The 22,556-nt window shown below is 35.0% G+C and overlaps 1 protein-coding gene across 1 annotated transcript in view; it reads left to right on the forward strand.

The window, feature by feature from the left end:
• LOC110467628 (copine-8) overlaps positions 1–21,349 on the forward strand; it is a 67,972-nt gene extending 46,623 nt beyond the window's left edge. The window contains exons 13-20 of the mRNA XM_021524840.4: positions 838–899; positions 4,683–4,729; positions 5,366–5,547; positions 7,388–7,515; positions 10,481–10,583; positions 13,212–13,269; positions 15,937–16,010; positions 19,399–21,349. Of these exons, the coding sequence (XP_021380515.3) occupies positions 838–899; positions 4,683–4,729; positions 5,366–5,547; positions 7,388–7,515; positions 10,481–10,583; positions 13,212–13,269; positions 15,937–16,010; positions 19,399–19,587 (843 nt within the window). The 3' untranslated portion in view covers positions 19,588–21,349. The remainder of the gene's footprint in view (positions 1–837; positions 900–4,682; positions 4,730–5,365; positions 5,548–7,387; positions 7,516–10,480; positions 10,584–13,211; positions 13,270–15,936; positions 16,011–19,398) is intronic.
• Positions 21,350–22,556: the final 1,207 nt, after the last annotated feature.

A 22,556-nucleotide genomic window follows, 5' to 3' on the forward strand; every position in this document is an offset into this window, starting at 1 on the left:
CATGTATCTTTATTCATGGATTTGCTCTGAGTAGTTACTGAAGCAGTTTTCACTGCCTGCCTGCTGCACTTACATAATGAGAGAATATGTGTAAATAAAATTAAAATTTTAATTCTTTGCTTCATAAATATTGCACAATATATGAAGATCTTAAATGCTGTATATTTTCCACTTGGGCTTATACCTGTGTGACTTGATTGCTGAAAATGCCAATAACACCTTTAGATTACTCTGTGTTTTGTATCTCTGTCATTTCTGGAATAAAATCTGGGGCTGCTAAAGTTTCTTACCGTTGCATTTTTATATATATACAGATATATGTGTATACACATACATATAAATATACACATACTACTTTAAAATTTTTTATATGTGTATACTTTACTAGATTTTTGCATTCTAGGCTTGCATCAATACTCAATACCACCTTTAATGTGAGATGAGTAATTCCACAAATAATGGTAATTGAGTTCTTTAAACAGTGTTGAAGTGCTCATAGAATAGATGCATTATCATATACCCTGTAATATTCAATTGTAGGTGTACTACACAGAAATCAGAAAGCATGTATGTGGTAACCTGCTCTGGAATCTTCTGCCCCTTATCTTCTTAAATTAAAAAAAAAATAAGGCAATTATAGACTTCTCAACCATTATCTTCCCTTTCAAGAGCTGCCTCCTGAAATTATTTCATTTCTTTTTTAATCTTCTTTTTTCCCTTAATACTGTAGGAAATTACGTCCTAAGGACAGAGCTCGAAAAACATTGTGCTTATGTCTCTACTTGTTCAGCTGGGAAACACACAATTCATGTCTGACTCTCTTTTATTTGCTTTCAGGTAACATTGCTTTCCTTCCTAATTGAAACAGAAGTTTCATTCCTTGACTATATTAAAGGCGGGTATGTGATTAGCAACAAACCTTTCTTGTTTTCACGATTTGTTTATGGCTCTCAGTAGCATCTGTAAGGAGCTGTATTATTTCCTCATTTTAGGGACTGTACTTTCCTACATAAAGTGTGGATATAGTCACTAAGTTAAGTTATGGAACTTTACTTATACTTTTGGAATTGGAGTTGATGCTAAAACACTGAGTAAGAATGACTTCTGATCAGCCAGAGAAAATTTGATTAAACACAAGGGAATTATCTATGTATTATTAAATTATTGAAATGCTGCCTATTTCTTCCAATTATACTGAGCTTTGTTGGATTTAATATTGGCACTTATTTAGAGCTTTTCCCTTCAAAGGCATTTTTTCAATGCTAATTAAAATTTATAACATATTTGATTTCTTATTTATCGTCATTTTTTTATAAAGAGAAGTAGAGGCGGAAGTGTCAAATGTCTTACCCTAGAACATTCCTGGAAATGGGATCAAATCTGAAAAATTCTCTGCCAGAACACTATACTTCTCTAAAATAATGGAAATTTGTTATGCATTCCTAGGCACTTATTTTTTGGATTTTTGGGGCATAGACTCTGTGTATACATTCCACATGTTTTTAAGAGCATTGATTACCTGTGAAAGAAACAAGTTCCATTTTTTGATTTGGTTGTTTTTTTTGTTGGGGTTTTTTTTGTTTTGTTTTGTTTTTTTGTTTGTTTTGTTTTTGGTTTGGTTTGGTTTTTTTAAGTTTTCAACCAGAGTTCAGTGAAAATAAAAGTCTGTGCTGTGTTTTGACAGTACTGTATAGGGTTTTGCCTTCAGTCCCAACAGTGGCAGTCCTACACTCCTGTTGGGGACTTTGACAGAAGTTGAAAATGGCCATCCATCCATGTTTACCAGAAATTTCTATTGATTGAAGTCTGTGTGTGCACAAATGCATGAAGAAACAGTCTTGCCTCTAGTGCAGTTGTTTCCTTTGAAGTGTGCTGTACAAATATGCCATGACCATCCTATTCCCCATTCATTCAAAATTCATCTCTACAGAAAGAGCAAGTATAAGGAACTGAGGAGTTGAGGTTTATGTCTAAATTTTGAAAAGAAAATTATATAAGGGCTGCTTATGTAATCTTTCCAGAGTGGTCTATCATGTTCCTCACTGAGATGTTACAATGCAAGTATATCTCATTAACTGCAAGTCAGAGAATACTTGTGATATTAATGATTTCAACTTGAACTTTTTTCTGATCATTTTACAAAATAGTAATATCATTCAGTGGAATGCTCTGTGTTTAAAAGTATGAGCAGTAATACTTATTTAATTATTTTATATAGAATGTTTTGTAGTGATTCATACAATTATTTTTATGTACATGCCGGTGAAAACTGTAGAAGTACTTGTGTAAAATCTTACCTTTCTTTCTGCAACTTATGCAGTTAAACATGACATGAGGCTCAGACTCAGTTAGTTTCTAGGCTTCTCCCTTTCTTCGCTTGTCTCATTTAATATGACTACATATCAGTTAAAGTTCAGTTGACAAATATTTGAAGGAAGGGGAAAGAGAAGATTTTGTCATTAATCAGTCTGTTTTCCCATCATGTCTTCCAAAACTGATTTTTTTTTAAGTTCCTTCTTTTTCTTCCATTTAGATATGCAAGGGGTAGAAAACACTGATTCTGCAATAGGCACCATTGCATATTTTTTCTTCCATAAACGGGTGCTTATAAAATACTTCATGTTCAAATCATTAATTGTAATTAATTTGAGGTGTTAAGAACTAATGGAGAGGTCATGGAAAGCTTTAAAAAATTATAATTACAGTATTGATATATGTTTTGGGTCTGCATCTGTTTAATTGGGATATTCCATTACCACTATCATATATATGACTGTTGTTTTCTTAAAGAACTTTGGAGAATGAAATAGAGGTTTGTCCATAAACTCAGATCCCGTTTTACTCCATAAGACTGGATTTTACAGCAGTATGACAGAATAGAGGAGGATGTCTCTTTTGCATCTGAATATTACATCAAATAGCACCTTATTAATACCTGACTTTTCTTTATATCTTGATATTTAATCATATATTTTGCCACACCGACCTTCCCACATTTAAAGTGAGTACGTTGTGCTAAAAATAATATATATTTCAAAATCACAGCCCCCAGTTAGTAACGTATTCCTATCAAAACCTCTCCAAATATATGAGTAAGTTCAGCAATGTAAGGATACACTCTTGGAAAGGAAGGCAATTGAATTTACAGGAATGCCCGTTGACCCTAGTTTAGTGTCAATTTTTTTTTTTTTTTGTCTGGAAGAAAAACCAGAAGCTACAAAGCTCCAAGACTTAGTGGACAGAAAAGATATTTCTGTGCAAATGCTTCTAGCTGGTTTGACTTAATGGGAAAAGGTAGTGAGCTAGTTATTTGTAAATCAGTAAAATTCAGGAACTGTATCCTTTTGCAACTGAAATCTTGTCATCTCTTCTGTCCCAGGTTACTGGCAGATAAGAGGAAATGTTTTCCTCCATCATGTTAAAAGCCTTACATTCTTCCAGGTCTTTAGAAATGACCACCCATACATTTTTTGGATTCAATAGGATTTGGTCACATATTTTTAACTGAACTGTATTGAATCATTGATGATCAAAAGGGAACTTCAGATCTCCTTTCATGACAGCTGTTTTAATCCAGGCAGTACACTATCCACTGTAATGGGAGCCATATTTGCTGTTCACAGGAGACCTGGCATGAGAAAGTTATAAAGCAAAGGCTGCCACAGCTAAGTATTTTGGAAGCTTTGCCATGTGTTTCTTGTATCCTTGGAGACGATCAAGGAGTAATAAAACTATGTAAGAGGAAGATCTTGAAGAGACTTTATCGGAAAAACCTTCTGTCTTGTTAGAGCATTTGGTTCAACAAGCATTGCAAAGGGAAAATCATAATGGCACTGGGGGTTTAGATGCCATGGAGAGGCTGCAGCCTCTTGGTAGAATTACTCACTCTGACAGCTCTGTTGTACAGTTCTGTGCAGTAAGTGGTCCTCAAACCTTCAACTGCTCCCCCCTGCTGACAGAGCAGCTGGTTGTCATTCTGAAGCCACAGGGGGAAATGCAGATTCCTTTCAATGTACTGGTTAAAAAACTGTAATCAAGCCTAGTCAAAAACTACATTCAGTCTTAATTTGTTCCCTTATGTATATCAGTACTGATGGAACTCTTATTAAAAGATGACAGGTTTCATTTTGCTCTCTCTGTGGCTGTGAGGATTACTGTTCCTTTAAAGATAATTAATTTCTTGTGGTATATAGGAAGATAGGGTAAAATCACCTGTGCACTTCCAACTACATCATGTATTTCAATCCCAACGAAATTAGGCAGTAGTGATCTATGCAGCACTGAATCCATAAGGCACATTGCTTTCTTTGGGTATTCTACCTCAGTTGGGAGAGGACATCTTGCATGACCAGGGTAAAATATGTCCAAGGGAAAATCCGAATTACCATTAAAAGGAATTAATAATATTTATGGAAGTTCTTGCTAATTATTTATTTAGGAATTTTAATAAATAATGAAAAACAGAATGATGGAGTCAAGTAACTGTTTTCAGTGTGTTAATAAGTTAATGTGTAGCCCTTGGCTGGAACCTTATATAAGAGTATTTTCAGTGTTTATTTCCCCTATTAGAAAGTATCCTACAGTGTCCTACAGTTTGTCCACAAATGATGTTACTATCTCTTGTTTATTTTTCTCCATAGCAGTACCACTATTAATAAGATTTATGTTTGCTTTTTCTGCAGAACCCAAATCAATTTCACAGTGGCTATTGATTTCACAGCCTCCAATGGTAAGAATGAAAATAAATATCTTGTGTGTGTTTGTGCTGTGTTCAGTTTCAAGTGTACATATGTGTTTGTAACAGTATTCAGCTGGCACCACCTGGACTTGGGGATTCCATTTTGCCAAGGAACAGATGAGAGGCCAATTCCTTTCTAGGAAAGCAGGACAAACAGAACAGATAAAAGCTGAAAAAGCTACATATAAAATGTAATAACCAGAAGCCATTTGCAAATACCTGAGTAGTTTTTGATTATTATTATTATTGTTTGGTTTTTTATAACTGCTGTGAGAAAACTTAGAAGAACCCACTGAAAAGGGCCAAACAATTCCAGGGAGAGTGAGGCTGAAGTGGGTTGAAAGAGAGATATATTGTGATCCTCCTCCAAAACTGCTTTCAGAATGTCATAATAATTTTGTAAATTTCGTCTTAAAAGTGTATAAAAAATCTACAAAGTTTCTTGCTACCTTTTCAATGCTGAAATACAACTACTTCTGCTAAAATGTATTTAGAACTACTAAAAAACTACTGCTTTTAAGATTTATTCAGAACACTGCATTTTTACCTGATACAACTTCTTATTTTTAAGAGAGAAAATTCTGAAGCTATTCAATTTTAAAGTAAATCTGATCCTTGCTCCAACAGGTAACCCTTTACAGCCAACCTCACTGCACTACATGAATCCCTATCAGTTGAATGCCTATGGCATGGCACTGAGAGCTGTTGGTGAAATAATTCAGGACTATGATAGTGATAAAATGTTCCCAGCTCTAGGTTTTGGAGCTAGACTTCCTCCAGATGGAAGAGTATCACATGAATTTGCACTGGTAAGTAAATAAATATATACTTGTAAAATTTCTTTATCACAACAGAATGTTGGGAGTTAAGATTGTAGTCTTAAGCAGTTACTGGACAAGTAAAGAACAGAGAATGTGCTAAGTCTTCTGTGCTTACTCTAAATAGCTGTTTCAAAACTTTTCATCACTGTGAAGTTGCTTCACTTGAAGTTATGGATAGAAATCTGGAGTCAAGAAGTCCCTGTAGGCCAAAAATTGTACTAAGAAAAAGTAAATCTTTAGCCTCAGCTGTAGCAGCTTGAGAAACAGCTGTTTTAAAGACTTTAGACTGAAGGCAATATCTCTAAAGAAGCAAATGAATCATATGCCAAGATAGTATTCCATTATTATTCTTATTATTCTGTCTCATTTTCTGGGCTCTCTATCTTTACAGGCTGCTAGTTCAGAGACACAGGGATATCTAGGTGGACTGATGAGTTGATAAGAACAAATCTGAGATTGGTCCATGGGTCAGAGATTACAAACCTAAAATCTACCAGGATTTGCCAGAAGGGTGATGCTTGTGGCTGGTGTTGGAGTTTTATCTACTTGCTTATTTTGAGGATAAATTTGTCAGAATTATAGCAAATGTAGGTGTATCAGGGGAACTCTAATCAGATAGCATCAAAGACATGGCAGCAGATTGGTGACTGTCTTCTGTCAGCCTGTGCTAGAAAAGAGTGCAACATATCTTACCTCAGGGAAATATTTTCCACATAGATGGTCATTTAAAACAGGTGCTCATTAAATTGCAGACTTTGTAGAGCAAGTCCAAATATATTGATACATCTTTCAGTTTTAGGGATATTTCTAAAATTAATTTGATTACTTTATGAGCCATTGTGATACTTTTACAAGAGAAAAAGCACCACATACATACATACATACATATACATATATATATGTGTGTATTTCCTGCCTCCATAAATGCACATATATAGGTGTATCCCATGCAAAGCTCAGCAGTGTTTTCAGCTCTCTCTTTTAATGTTTTACACAAATTCTATCCAAAATCCCCTTTGATTTTGTAGATTCTCAGGCAAGTATACCTTACCTCAGACTGAGGTACTGGCAGACTAAGCCAATGAGGTGTTGGCATATGAAGGGGTGTGGGATGATTTGAAATGTTTTGAAGCCTTACATAGATAATTTTCCGGCCTGACATTGGTCTGGAATTCAGCTTTTATGTTTGTATTGCCATCCTCATTAAGGAGTCATTACAGAGATAGGTAGTAAAATGCCTACCCTAAGAATTTACACTACTAGCCATTTTGTGGGCTCCCAAAGAGTAAATTCCTTTCTTCAGTTGTTTATACCAGGTCAAAAATAATATTTTCAATGCAGAAATATCGGGCCAAAAAAATTTTAGGGTTTATTGTTTACCTTACACACTTTTAAGTTTATGAACTCAGGATCTGACTATAATTTATTTTTTTCACATTTTTAAAAGAATAACTCCTAAAGCCTGAACTGTTCTCCTAAAAATGCTTCCAGATTTACATCTGACCTGTAATTCATACCTTAAATCCACACAGGGAAATGCCTGTTACTGTTGTATGTATGAAGGAGTGTTTAGTTACACTAAAGGTGCTGTTTATGTCTAGGAGCCAGTCCTGGGGATGCAGACTGCTGAGGCTGGTACAACCTCCTTACCTCAGCAATTAACACTCACAGCAGCTGTGGCACATACACTGGGCATTTGTAGGATCTCTGAATAGATCCTAGAATGCTTAGGTCTTATTAGCCTCTTAAATATGATAGCGTTCATTAACCTGTGTAATTTTTACCTCATAATTACTTATACTGATTAATCATCTCTTGCTTTTGTTAGAATGGAAACCCTCAGAATCCATACTGCCATGGAATTGATGGTGTAATGGAGGCATATTACAGGAGTCTAAAATCTGTACAGCTTTATGGACCAACAAACTTTGCTCCTGTAATTAATCATGTAGCCAGGTAAGCATTGCAATAGATGCTGTGCAAGAACTTCTTCGTGTCAGAACAACTGCTGCATATAAAAGGCTGACAGTTACAAAGAAAGGTATTTGTTGACAGTTGTTTTGTTTATTCAGTCCCATAACTACCTTGTGACTTTGAGTAGGTTTGAAGACCATGTGCTGGCACTATGCAGAATTTAATTACTGATTAAAAAGAAATGCAAGTGTTCCAGTTGACCAGCCTGAGTCAAAATCTCAGCAGAAATCCTAAGGAAAGAACATTTTTGTCATGTCATGTTCCTTTTTTTCCCTTAGAGCACAGAATTATTGCTTCACAGCTAATACATGCATCTGTGAAAAATTTTTATAAGCTCTGAGTTTTTTTTAAGTATGTGTAGTTTCTCTAACCTCTGAATGTCCCAAACATCAACAAAATCTTCCAGGTCTCTCTGTGCCAACAATTCCCAGCTGGTAGTGGTACTTGTAAGGCAGTGATACAGCTGTCACCACTGGGGAGCCATGATGCTGTTATGTAACACCTCGTCTAACTTCTCAAAGTAAAAACCTTCCTGTGCTTATAGAAGTTTCTTAAGAAGGATAATGTTGCCTTATTTTGGCAGACAGGATCTTGACTTATAATCTTGAGCTCAAGACCTTGGCAGTATAACACCTCCATGAATTTATATTGGAAAATGATATGGCTTAGGTGATTTGCGGAACAGTTTTTATTTTATTTATAGAAACAAAGAGCTACTGGTTACAAAATAAAGAAGTAGGGATGTGTAAATCATTGTATTGGTAATGTTTTATTTATGAGCTTGCAAAATAGCTAATTTTAATAGCAAGAAATATTTATGTACTATCTGGTTTGCTGTTGTTAGTTCTATAGACCAGCAGAAAATAGTTTGCAAATTCTGTGGGGCAAAGAGCATGGCTAGATAGCTGATTTCAACTATTTATTGTTAGGATTAGTTGTTTTGTCTTCAGATCATGCCATTAAAATTATGTACACATATTTTACATTGCTTATCATCTGAGAGTATCTGTCTCCTTTAATCTTTCCTTTGACATGATCTCTACAGTAGCAGTTTTCCATATATGTGGCACTCAGCCTCTGCATTAGCCACATTATCTGGAAATCTAACCCAACAATTTTTCTGGCTCTTTCTTTTTCTTCAGAACTGGTCATAGCAGCTGAGATGCCTGACCCAGAACTTGGCAGTTTATCTCAAGCCTGCTGTTGATTGCAAAAATTGAAATTTTTGACCCAGTTTTGTCAAAGCATTGGCATAAAATTAGTTCTTTTTCTCACCAGTTGTTTTTCAGGAATATTTGCCAACTTTTGCAGAATATCAGAAGACTGTCCACTAGTATTAGTCCTTCCACTGAACATTTATCTAAATAACTTTTGTCTAAATATCAATTTGTTGCAAACTTTGGGAGCTCCTCCTAGTAGCAAATCATACTACATTATAGTGGGAAAGCTACATGTCTTCACAAGGATTTCTACTGCATGGTCATCCTTAGAGCAATCTATGTATCAGTCCAGTTCTCAGTAATACCATTTTCCTTCAAGGTTCAATCTCTTGTTACTTTGCTGATTCTCATAGACATGGTACTGCCCTGCAGTTACTCTTTGAACCTACTTTCATTCTCAAAGAAATTTCTTCTTTCCACATTCCTCTTACTTAAAAGAATGCCTGTGATGAAGTCTCTGTAACCAGTGTCAGATATTACTATCCTGTTGTGATCTTGGTGTTCTTTGGATACTCTTTAGGCAAATAATGACTGTTCTGTAAGTCAGCTGTGCCTTTCTCCAAACTCTCATAAATGTTGTGGCTGCAGCATTGTATTTATCACAAGTACTTGCTTGCCAATGCACTGTGTCATCATCAGAGAATTTGTAAGCGTATGCAACCATTGTGGCCATCACTGAACATGCACTGTTCAGTGAGTCAGGCCTTTTACATTCAGTGGCCAAAAAAACAGTGAGTTATTTGACAGTCATATAGGATATTTGGGCATGTATTAAAAAATATTGCTGTGGCAACTATTTTTTTTCTTTACTGCTCTCTGTACAACTCACTGCAAAGGTTCTATTTCTTGACTTCTTCACAGCACCAAGAGCCTTCATAAAAGTAGGAACTGTAGTGGCTGGAAAGCAGCAAACAGCTTCCCACAAAAAATGTTCTTCTGTTCAGGCCATCGAATTTAGTTGGGCTCACTCTCTTTCAGGACTTTGCAAACCTTCAAAAGCTGTTCGTTTTCAAAGAGTAGTTGCTTCTTGGGTCCTTTGACTGAGGTGGGAATGGCACTGGATGTATTTTATCTTGCATTCCTGTACAGCACAAGGAGAAGCTTGAGTCTTGCAGGAAAGGACATCTGTGGCTAGTACAAAGAAATTAATATCAGAGCCAGGGTTGCAGGGTGTACGTTCAGCTCTTTTACAAGCATGCTCTTTCACATTTATGTGAATGTGAACTATAAATCTGCAGTCATGGTCAACAGTAAGCAAACTGAAAACAGTAAGCAAAAGAGAAAAATACATAACGTGTACATAATGTGTTGATCCTTGTTAAGTTTCATTTGTGCTATTCAGTATTTGTGCTATCAATATTCATGTATACCCTTCATACAAAGCTATGTAATATGTACCCTATAGGTAATGCCTATTAAACAACTTAGGCTTTGTAACATCTCATAATTCTATAAAGCACATTCTGTTTCTACTCCTTTTGGTAGTGGGGCAGTTCCCATTTTTCACTAATGCAACACATACAGATTATTGATGTTGTACTGGTTATGTTTTTTAAATGTTCTCATTTAAAAGTATCAAGTCTGGCTTAGTTATGAATGTCTTTACTTTTGAAATTAAGTGTTTTTTAGTACTTGATAGTCAAATTTTACAAATACAGCTTATTTTCATATTAATTCCTTTTGTAAATGTTTTTTTACTATTATAATGTTGGTTTTTCCTCCCTTAGATATGCTGCTTCAGTAAAAGATGGCTCCCAGTATTTTGTTCTTCTCATTATTACAGATGGAGTTATATCTGATATGGCTCAGACAAAAGAATCCATAGTGAATGTAAGTTTTACTGGAAATGTTAAAATAATACTTGTAGGAATTCATATTTTAGGCAATAATGTAAGTAGACTAATAGTTCAGGCACTAGATTTGTTCCCTGAGTACCCATTTTTACCAAACGGGAAAAGTTTATTATGCATAAAGATGAAAAGAAAGCAAAAATTGAACTTGACTTAATTAGATAATGTTCTATGGTAGTGTTTCTCTCCTCTCTAACACTGTACGTCTGTATGATTTTGCTCATCTATTTCTTGCCTCCTCCTTCCTCATGCACATCCCACCATGCAGTTTTGCATAGTAAACTCTCTTCCATCTTTCTCATAATTGCAGTCAGCTTTGATCTCCCCACTTTTTAAAAACTGTCCCAAACTTTCTGATCCTGAATGACAAGCATAACAATCATCTGATTCCCTCAAAACAGTCCCCTACAACTCTGTAAGTCCCTTATTTCTTAGTTTCTGCATTATTTTCAGTATTTTTCTCTTCAAAACTGCCATGGGTGTAGGTAATATGCTGTATTATGAGCAGGTTCTATTGTGCTTTTGCCCATGGGAAATTTCAGATAAAAGTACACACAGAAATACTCCTGGACATGTTTGGAAAAGATCTCTACTAGTAATTTGTAACATACCACAGTGGATCTAGTTAACAGCAGAGTGGTGAGTTGAAAAACCTACATTAAAGTAATTTAGCTTCATGTCCATGTGAGTAGTGTAGAATTAGGTGTCAAAGTTTTGAAGAGCAACTTTCAGTACCTCCTGTAGAGATATGATGCTGTTTCAGTTTGTGGGGTGCACATGAAAATACTGCCCCAGTGTTCTGCCCTTCCCTGGAGACCACGATGCCCTCGAGTCCCAGCCTGCAGCACACACACAGAATCTGTGTAATAATAAGCTTGGAAATTCATTCTCTAGCCCAGACTAGAAGTTTGAAGCATAATTTCTTTTAGATGAGCTGCTTTTAGGTGATGAAAAGACTCAGTGGAGAAAAAGAGCAGCTCTTGATTCTGACTCACCCTTCCATTTGAAATCTGTGCATAAGAGACTAGCGAGTGCAGTTGGCTAATACCTTGTAGGATTGATTAATTTGCCACTAAGACATACAGAAAACCCTTGTTTTCAGTAATAGTTCATTTCAACAAATAATGGCTGTTAGTCTACAACTGTCTGGAAACACTGTTAGCTTGGAATAAGTGGAAGTTTGGGAATATTTGCTGTCTTGTTTTTTTATGAAGATACCTTCATTTTTCTGCATGTTTCTTGAAGTGTGAGCACAATACACCATGACAGAACTAATTAAATGCTATTCAATAACAGTTTTTTCAGTCTTAATAATATCCATAATACTAAAAAGGGCAATGATGTCCAGTGCAACTTGATGTGTATAAAACTCAGAGTATATTTAAATTTTAACATTAATTGTGCTTTTAGGCATCTTTCTCATTACAGCATATATGTCAGACACATTCTGTTTTACCAAACTGTTTAAAGGTTATGCTGTCATTCAGGAAATGCCAACAGTTGAGCTTATATGCAAAAGTTTAACTCTGTCTTTATACTGTCCTTGCCACTTAGTATTTCATATTTCATTGTATCACAAAATTCTGTGTCTTTGTGAGTAGTAATCTCTTTAAAGGATACTTTCTTTACAATCAAAAAATAACATTCTAGAAAACAGAAGGTTCTGTACTAAGAAATCAGAAGGTGTACATATATGATTTTTTTTTACTAGTGTATGCTCTGTTTAATGTTTAAAATTACTGTAGACATTTTACAGTTTATTAGAATATCTCAATAAGCAACAGAGTTACCAGAATTATCTCAGTAGGTTGTCCACCCTGACATTTACTGAATGTTCTTTAGTTTTAGTTGATACCTTCTTCATCAGAGGCAGGTTCACATTATTTCTATAAATGGATGTTGCTATTAGGGCAGGAGAATCCAATATTTAAGACAGTGTCTTTGTAATTTTAAGGATTTTACAGAGTTTATTCAGAGAAAACCAGATATCATCTTTGAATGAAAAAGAAAAATAAAATAAAAAATCCTACCACAGGCCAATTCTATGTCTTGCTTGTCTGTGGCATGGATGATTGACTAGAGTAAAATTTCATTAATGGGATAAATGTAATATACATATTGCTCTAATGGATTATTTTTTTCTTTTAAAAATTGGCATGAGATCAATGTACAAAATAGTGTCCCATAGTTGCAAGCAGCTGTGTAAGATCAAGAAACAGCAAAGCTCATTTAAATAAATGTTTAACCTAATGTTATTAGATGTGTATTTGCAATTACTGTCAGTTTACAAAAGTTTCTAGGAGAAATTTGTCCTCTTAGTTGTCATATTAATATTAAATGCTAATATAATTTGTTGTCTTTAATTAGCATCCTATATGATTCAAAGACTTGGTAATGAAAAAATAAAATAATCATGTGCCTTTCTATCTTCATCCAAGATGTTTTGTACCACTTAAGCAGACAGTTTACACCATTTAACTTTTTAGGGGGAAAAATTGTTCTTTAAAACATAATTTCTGCATGGTTTTTGTTCACTTTGTTCTCAGATCTCCTGTTATTGGCAGAGATTATGTAATGCATTAAACTTCTTTTTCTTCTTCTTTTGAAGGCTTCAAAGCTTCCAATGTCCATAATTATAGTGGGGGTAGGACCAGCAGAGTTTGATGGTAAGTGTTTTAGTGTTTTTTCTGACTCTTTAAATATTTGCTTATAATTTAGTAATATGTAGCTTTTCAAACAAATATTGTTCTTTAAAAGAACATTATATGAAGTGAGGAGTGAGTGCTGTTGGCATTTCCAGCTGGATGGATTGATTGATAACTCAGTGTGATTACAAGCTACCATGTGGAGCTGTGTAGCCCCTCAGGCTCTCCAAGTCAGAACCATATGGGGGCTTAGCTTTCACAGTAAAGTAAGTATACTCAAGAAATGTTAAATTTCTTCAACACAAATATTTAGATGCCTTGTGAAGTGTCAGTTGAGTGGAAATACTGATCTTACTGCGGTAATAAAATCTTGAGAAAAATAAATATATTTGAGGTGATTTGGATTAAACAGGGTTTCACTTGGTAACAGGAGTGAGCCCTACTGTGCAGCAGCATTGACAGAATATTACAGCAGGAGAGAAATTACCAGGTTGTTTACATATTCTTTCTATGATATTCTGGAACACCATTCTCTATTGTAATAACTAAGCTGCTTCCATTATTTGTATTAATTTATTAAGTATGTATCACTGCACTTTGAAGTGTAGACATTGTGTGTGTCTGTTCCTCAAAGTCCTAAATAATTTCTTTTTAATTCTAGTACATCTAGTTAGACAGTATGCCTTCTGTTGTACATAAAATATACTTACTACTACTACCACAGATGTTTAGTGTTCACTAATGATTGTACATGTTAATTTTTGTACAAATACTCTAAGTGTAGGAAAAAAGAGGAAAAAACATACAAATTATTTTATTTAAATTTATTTTATTTTTTTTACAAGCATTATGCTTATGCTGTTTGGCAAGTGGTATAGTAGTCAGAATTTTAAGTATCTTATTCCATGAAGAAATTTTCCAGGTGAACACTTACACTTCAGAAGATTGTATGCCACAATCAGTGAGAAAGGACAGTTTATATTCATAAATGCATATGATGGAGATTTGTAAACTTCATATTTACTTCTGAGAATTCCAACACAGTCCTGTGTTACTTACCATTCTCTGACCCCTCCATTGCATTTTCCCTTTCTCCCTGTCCACCTAGTGCCTGGATTTGCCCAGGCTCCCCTTCTCAGTTGGGAAATGTTCTTGGGGTGTCGTCCCTCCCCCTTTCCTGAAGTTGGGGTTCTGTTTGTACTGCAGGATGCAGTTTCCATCTTTGGAGCCACAATCCCAGTGTGTACTGCCCAGCAAAATTCACCCTGAGGTGTATGCCAAGTCTGTGGTCCCTCAGTGCCCAAAAGGACAGAGGAATTACTTCCACTTACAGAAATTCCTTCTGGAATAAACAACAGACTCCGTGTCTGCTGTGCATGCTGAAGCAGTGTGCCTGCAGGAGGGTGATGTGATGTTTAGGGTGTCTGGACATTTGAGTGCCCCTGAAGCTTTAGCTCTGCCCTAGAGAGACCAAGCTGCTCCTCTGCAGATCTCCCTGTTCCCTAGATCTCCCAGCCCCTGGGGGATACCAGAGGGGTTCTTAAAAGTTTAAATCTTGGGTAGATGACACATACATTTGGCAAAGCTTTACTTAAAGGATGTGAGGATGACTGTAGCAGGTCACAACAGAAGCATTTTTGCCCACTATTCTGTATCTGACATGTCCATGGCTAGTTCCCTGGAGAATGTTAAGAACAGACTAAGCAAATTTGATATTTCCCTGAACACTGGTTTTAGGTTGGTGTTTTCTGGGTAGGATGTGCTTTATGTCTGTTTTGAAATTTTTTAATGAAACTCCTTCAAATACTTGTTCAGTGTCCTGGTTTGAACACGTGGATGTTTTTGCAACAGCATCATTGGGCACCATGCTCTGCAGACCTACTGGTCTGTTTCTTTGAACAAATACACTCTGTTCCTGATGGTGTCATTTATACTTTCTAGTTCTTGCTTCAGAAGAACTGGGTTTTGAAGTGCTGGTTTCAGTGAATTTAGCACAGTTTTTAAACCCCTGAGAAGCTGAGGTGCAGGGCTTTGGTTTTCATAGCACACACTGAAAGAAGGTTTGTAGAATTGCAGATCCAACATCTCAGCAGTAATCTGAGATCCCAAATCCATCCATTTCAACACTGACAAGAGAGCAGGTACATCTTTCTACATAGAGTAGCTTCCAGGTATCGGGACAACAGAGCTTTCCTGTATCCTGCTCAGAAAATACAGGAATAATTGCCCAATAAATTTAATATTTTTTAAGCACTCCTCATTCCATAGCATTAGAAGATACTGTTTTTCATTGTTAATATGAGTTATTACCTCTCTGTGCTGTATCCTCTGCTATCTTCTCTAATAATAGCTGCTGAAGATGAATTCTTCTCCACCTCTGAAAATATATATATATTGCCTTACAAAACCAGATATACTTGCTGTTTTGAGAGATGAAAAGATAAAAACTTTGTCATAGTCTGTTATTTTCTGAAGGTGACAATAAAGATAAAAGTATGTATTGTCACCATGAGAAAGTGCAAAACAGCTACAAAACATGATGTATTTTCTGATGCAAATGATCTTAACAGATTTATCTAAAGAATTGGTTTTTTATTGCTCAGAAGTGTAAGTTGTCTGGACTTTTTCTCAGTAAGATGATTTTATTGTGTAACTGAACTCATAGGGTTTTTGTTTGTTTTTTTTAAGCTATGGAAGAACTGGATGGGGATGTAGTGAGGATTTCTTCAAGAGGAAGGTTTGCAGAAAGAGACATTGTGCAGGTGGGAGAGAAAATATATTCTCATAGATAGATTTTACTGTTCCTCTTTGTTTTGAATTCTCGTTTCTATCCATATTCCTGCCTTTCATTTTACCTTAGCACTGACATACTTGAGGTGTATATAACAAGCTCAGAAACTCTCTGTGATAGCTCAAAGTCTTTTTATAAGACACAGTAGTGGATCTGCATTTGTTAGGAAATGACCCCTAACTGGCAGGACATTGTTATAAAGTTTTGGTGTTATACAGCCATGGAGAAGAGTTAGCTATTGAAAATTTGGAGAAACATGATGTTTCTAGAAAAATTGGTTTCTGGCTAAAAGTAAATCTTATATGGAACCCATATTTCCTGGTAGTGTCTGAATGCATTTATAAATTGGAGTATTTAAGTTGGAGGGGTCTTACAACAGACGTCTACTACCTGACCATTTAAGTACAGGCCTGACTAAAAGTTAGAGCTTGCTAATAAGGTCATTCCAAATGCCTCTTAAACACTGACAGGCATCCTTAGATTCAAACCTCATCTTAGACCTGCCATTTCTTCTTCCTTTATTCCTCCTATTTGTCAAACTTCATAGTGTTCACTTATGTTTCCTCATTTTTGCACTTATTTCTGTTCAAGACAGGTTGGATTTGTATATTGTTGTTTAGTAGAATATATATAGAGGAAGAATAAGTGAGCCATATCAATAGCTCATACCGCTTGATAGTTAAGGTCAGATAGCAGCTGATGAACTTCGGGATATGTTTATTTGTTTCCTTTAATATCTGCAGGAACTGAAATTTCAAAATGTTTAATGTTACAAATACTGATATGTGAATGTTTAAGGATTGATTGATAACTGCTGGTGGATGTAGTATTTCAATCCAAGGATGTGTTCAAAACGTATTGGACACCTGATTTTATAGTTTGGTGTTATTAGAATACGAAGATAAAGAAAGCTACATAAATGTATGGAAATTAAAAATTATCAGAACACTTTTTTCAATCTTCTTCAGTCTTGCATGCTACATTAAAATTCCCTCTATTTTTTTTTCTTAACATGTATCAGAAATTAGTATAAAATGACAGAAATTAAATTACCCTCATACTCTTTATGGATATATATTAAAGAAAGTCATAGATTTCTGGATTCTAGTAGTTGAGAAAGATACTTTTTTCATTTTTGCAACATACAGTGATAACAACTGATGAGAAAGTGAGATACCAAAACTCTTAGAAGAGTAAAACATGCTGGCTTCTTTGGTCATTGTCAGATTTGAAAGTAGGGGTGATGAAAGACAGCTGAACAGGAGATAAGGAATTGTTTCTCATTTTGTCGAAGTCTTTGTAGGGTTCCTTGGTGTCCATATTGGGCTGGAGAAGGGCTGTCTGTAATTTGTTGTTCTGTAAATGTCAGCGCTTTCAGCAGAGCAGTGTGAGGGGTGGACCCCAAGCTAGTATTTCTGCAAAGCCCTATGTGCCATGTCAGATTTTTTAAAGCTAATTCAGGTATCTTCTGGCAAGCATTACATTTGTGTTTAAATGCATTTAAATATAAGCAATGTAATTTCTCTAATAACAGAAGCCCAAAAAGCTTTAAAGAGCATAAATGGATAGAGTTCTAACAAATCTAAACAAGATTTGTGAAAATGCTTTGCATCAGAGATTACTAACCTGTGCTGAAAAAATACATGCAGTGAATACCCTTTTGTATTTCTTTGAAATTCATTGCATATCAGAATTGTAATAAAATGTTTATTTATTAATAATATATTTTAATCAGAATGTTGCCCCATGCCATATTGAATTACTCAATGCAGTATTATTTTGTGCTCTTTTTCTGTCTCAATACTAACATATATTTACTTTGATGACTAACTAAATAAATAAAAAGGGATTCTGTCAAACAGTCTAAATTTGGCTTGACCTTTCTTTTGTATCTAGTGGGCTGAAACTGATTTGTCTTTATAGAACCAAACTACTCAAATAAAAAGGTTTATATTTTTTTGTGTTGGTTAATTAAAATTAACTAGTGAAATTACCAATTAATTCTAATAGTATTGTTAAATATTTTTATTAAATAAGCACAGGAAAAGTTTGTTAACAGCGAGTCACTGTATGTGTTATATTTACTACTGACTGCAACTCGTGTAAAGGCGTGTTCTTCACGCATGTGTATGAATTCTTCCTCAGTTTTGTTTAATTTCTGCTCCTTTCTTATCCTTTTGCTGTTTAAGACATTTTAGGAGAATATTTACTTGTAGTGATGCCCCTATTGTTTCTCCTGAGAATATTGCATATTAGCCTTTTTAATTAAACTCTTAAATTATAGAAGAAACACTTGATGTTCCACCAGTTTGCCTTTGGTTTCTCTTATGCCTTTCATTCTATTCCTCTGCCATCTCCGTTTTAGCTGTCCTTGTACATCTCTAGGTTTGCTTACCTGTCCATAGTTCCTCCAGCTCCTGTGACATTTCTGCAGTGTGAGGAGAGGAGGAGATGAGCTGAATCAGGCCATCTGTGTTGTATAATTGCATTTCAACAATTACACTGTTGAAATAGCCCCACTTTGCTATAGAACAGTGGTCTGAGATTTCATGTCTGCAGACTAATGGGTAAAGTGATCTCTTAGGATGGGATATATATTCTTTAACTCAGACTGCATGTACTTTTTACATAAGGAAAAAAAAAAAATACCAAGGAGCCTGGATTGTTTCTTTTTTGTATGCCAGTAGCACAGGATTCTCATTAAGTATTACAAAATTCAAGCCAGGGCTGGGCAGGTAAATGGGTTAAGTGTGGAAAATCTGGATATCACATAACAAGTTCTTTTTTGATCCAATTATTTGCTTAGCTTCTTTATGCATTTGTTAGTATCATATTAAAAGTGTTCAGGTGGTTCATAGTTCTATTAGGTGTAATGCAAAATGGTCAAAAATTTGAAGTCATCCTTTCTGTTTCATTTACTTCAGAGGTGAAAAAAACTACTCACCAAGTGCCAGAGTGAAGGCAGTCTGGTGAGTGGCCCCAGGAGCAGGGAATGTAAGCTGAGAATGGCTGAGACAAAATTACCTTCTTGCATGGAAAGGGTTTGAGAGATAACCCAAATATATCACTGAAACATGCCATCAGCAACCTGAGGTAGCCATGGCTCATGGGAAGGGCTTCACCCAAGTGAAAGTGTTACACTATTTCTGTTGGAAGGAAGATCTATAAAAATTGAGCTACAATGTGTATTTGTAAAATATATAACATAAAATGCAATGTATGTATATGTACATTAAAACTGTGTGAGGTAACATGTTCGTGTACTCTAACCCCCTAGGTTAAGCTTTCTTATTTTAATGTTGTAAGATATATTCTATGTCTGCATAATGGCCTGAGTGAACATCTCTTTTGTTTTGTAGTTTGTACCATTCCGAGATTACATTGACAGAAGTGGAAACCACGTGTTGAGCATGGCAAGACTTGCTAAAGATGTTTTAGCTGAAATCCCAGAGCAGTTTCTGTCCTACATGAGAGTCAGAGGAATAAAGCCATCACCTGCACCACCACCCTACACACCCCCAATTCACGTGTTGCAGACTCAGATATGACTGCTCTGAAGTGTTTAGCATTTATCACAAATCTCTGGATGCAGCAGTAGCTTCTGATAACTTTTTGGAGCTAGAAAAGTTCTCTTCACATACCAAAATTCTCCTATAGTTGCATAAGCAACTGGAAAGCTTTTAAATGCTAGGAGCAAAATGTTGATGTTCTGAGACTTTTTTTTTAGTCCAAACACCCTACTTTTTTGATGTATTTATTGGAGGAGGGGAAGCACAAGTCAGATTTTCAACTTAGAAGATTGGGTCCTCTCTGAATACTGTGTGTATATAAATGTATAGGAATGCTATTACTCTGTATCAATGTTTACATGTTACTATTTTTAAATTTCAGTACTTTTATAACTATTCTTAAGAATAAAAGTTTGGAATATTGACTCACATGTCTTCTAGCTTGCAGTAGTTTGTCACAAGATAACAAGAGAAGCAATATCTCTTTGAATGTTTGTCCAGACAAATATAAATGAAAACTAAGGACAAATATATCGATGTGTTTTAAAGTAACTGAAGTGCTTCAGTCAGTTCTCAGTAATCCACTCATCTCATATATTGAAAATTTTAACTCCTAAATGTGTGTAACATAATTGCATATGATTTATAACTGGCTCCAGACTGAGGGGGAGGTATGTCTATTTTTTCAGAGATTCTCCAATTTCTAAGTTTATCTAAGTTTACAATTTTTTAAACTAACTACTGAAACAAATTAGAGTAGTTACTTGCTATAATTAATTAAAGAAAATTACCTCAATCCAGAACTATCAGAGTATTATAGTTGACTCACTGAGCTTGTTAAATCATATCATGCATTCCTTAAAGCACTGGAAATTTTTCATCAAAAATGTCTTTTGAAGTGATTACAGCAGATGTTTTATAATGGACCATTTTAAACTCTAAAAATTTAAAATCTTAACTTTTTTTTTGTCTAGATTGCCCATTCAAAGGGATATTGGGCTTAATAATATTTGGGTTTGATATTGTCATGTAATCACATTTCCATTCAGGGTGCATGAATAATGAAGTTAATTAACTGGTTTTAAAATTGCACAACTATGTTGCTTTGTTCACAATTTTGTGTACGGAACTGCCCAAAAAAATGTATTATATGCCTGTTCATATATAATTACAAAATGGTTTTGCATGTATATTTTGTACAAAATACACAGTTTTGTGAGTTTGTGTCAGATACATTTTATTTAGAACTAATGGCCTTAAATTTCACAGAACTCCTGAAATGATTGTGAATTGCCTTCAAATACTGTTTAAATTGAACATTAATTTTTTTGTGTCACAGTTGTAATTGTCTTGTATATGTAACTTTTTTCTTTGCATATAAACTGTTTACTAATTATGTTTCTACTGTATGTTGTAATGTACAGTATAAAACTAAGGTGCATTTTTTAAGCATGAGAAGTTTTTTTGCCAGAAAACATATATTCAGTATTAATTGCATAACTGTGTAAATGCAGAATCTTCCATTTTTAAATATATTTAACTTCCTTTAACTATTTCATGTGGGAAATTACATTTTCCAAATAATTATTCTGTTAACAAAACAAAAAAAAACAAAACTTTTTTTTGGTAAAAAAATCTTGTTTTATTTTTATTTTGAAACAGTTTTTACATAAATATGGACTTTAATTTTCTCACCAAAATATGTATTTTTTAGTGGATTGATGTTGCATGAGTGAAATTTGATACTTGGCAACTACAAATTTTGATGAAAGTGCATCATAAAGAGTAAGTTTAAATCTAATATATGGTGGTGGTGTTCTCCTTTCATCTTCTACATTTATTTTTTGCACGAACAGTGTTGACACTTTTGAAAAAAATGAAGTTATACTATGTTTCTCTTGTTTCATTTGATTAACAAATCTTTATGCTGATAAGGCCAGACAACAAACTTACTCAGCTGAGAGAAATTTACTGGCCCTCATTTATCCATACATTTTATTAGTTTAAAGGTAAATCTCAAAACGAATCTAGCAATTCATTTAGCAGGTGAAAGAACTTTTAAAGAAAGGTATTTGTTCATCAAAGTTATTTTGTCTATCCAGCCTAGGTACCAGCCTATACTATTCCACACTGTTGCAGCTTTTTCCTTCTGTTTAGTATTTGGGTGCTAAATATAACATACTAATGGAAAGAAATAGTTGTGGTAAGTGGACTGAGAACTCTAGTGGAAAAGGGCTCTTTCCTGACCTGTGAGATTCCCTGTCCATGTGCTTGACATCTTGAATGTGTAATATGTGACACTCATTATGTAGACCCACATATTAATTCTCATTCCAGTTTTGGGATGAGTGTTAATGCTCAGGGCTTGAATTTCTCCAAAAGATCACCTACAGCCATTTTTACTCCTGGCTTTATTCTCAAGAATAATGGAACACAAAATTCTTATTCCTTCCCAAGAAATGCTAGTTGCTACCAAAGCTTACTAACTTGCCATGCCTGAAGAGTAGCAGGGAGTATTTATGTTTGCAAAAGGTAAAAGGTGACACGTTATGTGACAAATGAGTTATCCTGAGAGAAACTATTGGCTTTGACAAAAACTCTCTCTCGGTATCCATCTTGGAGTAGATATTTTATTCGTAATACATGCAGAAAAATTTCTGGCACAAATTTTCCTACCAATGAGGGGGGACACTGGCTCATGTAGTTTAATTAAAGAGTGACTCCTTAGTTTGATTCAGACTAGTGAGAAATTGTTTGCTAATCTGGAAGAAGAGACTAGTTTGATCTTGGTTACAAAATAGAATTTTGTAATTTTAGGCCGAGATGGAAAGCTATACAGTAGAATTTACATGGAATTCAGATCAGCTCAGTGGTTTACAAAAAGAATTTGTTGTGTGGTGCCACAGGGAGGTGTCTCTAGGAGATGAAAAAGGATTCAGGAGGGTGGTGTTCTCTGAGAAGTTGCATTTTGGAAAGCTGGAAATTCTCATCTAACTAGGAGCAGATGA

The sequence above is a fragment of the Lonchura striata genome, chromosome 1A (genome assembly GCF_050655825.1).
Source record: "Lonchura striata isolate lonStrDom1 chromosome 1A, ASM5065582v1, whole genome shotgun sequence".
NCBI classification, from domain to species: Eukaryota; Metazoa; Chordata; class Aves; order Passeriformes; family Estrildidae; genus Lonchura; species Lonchura striata.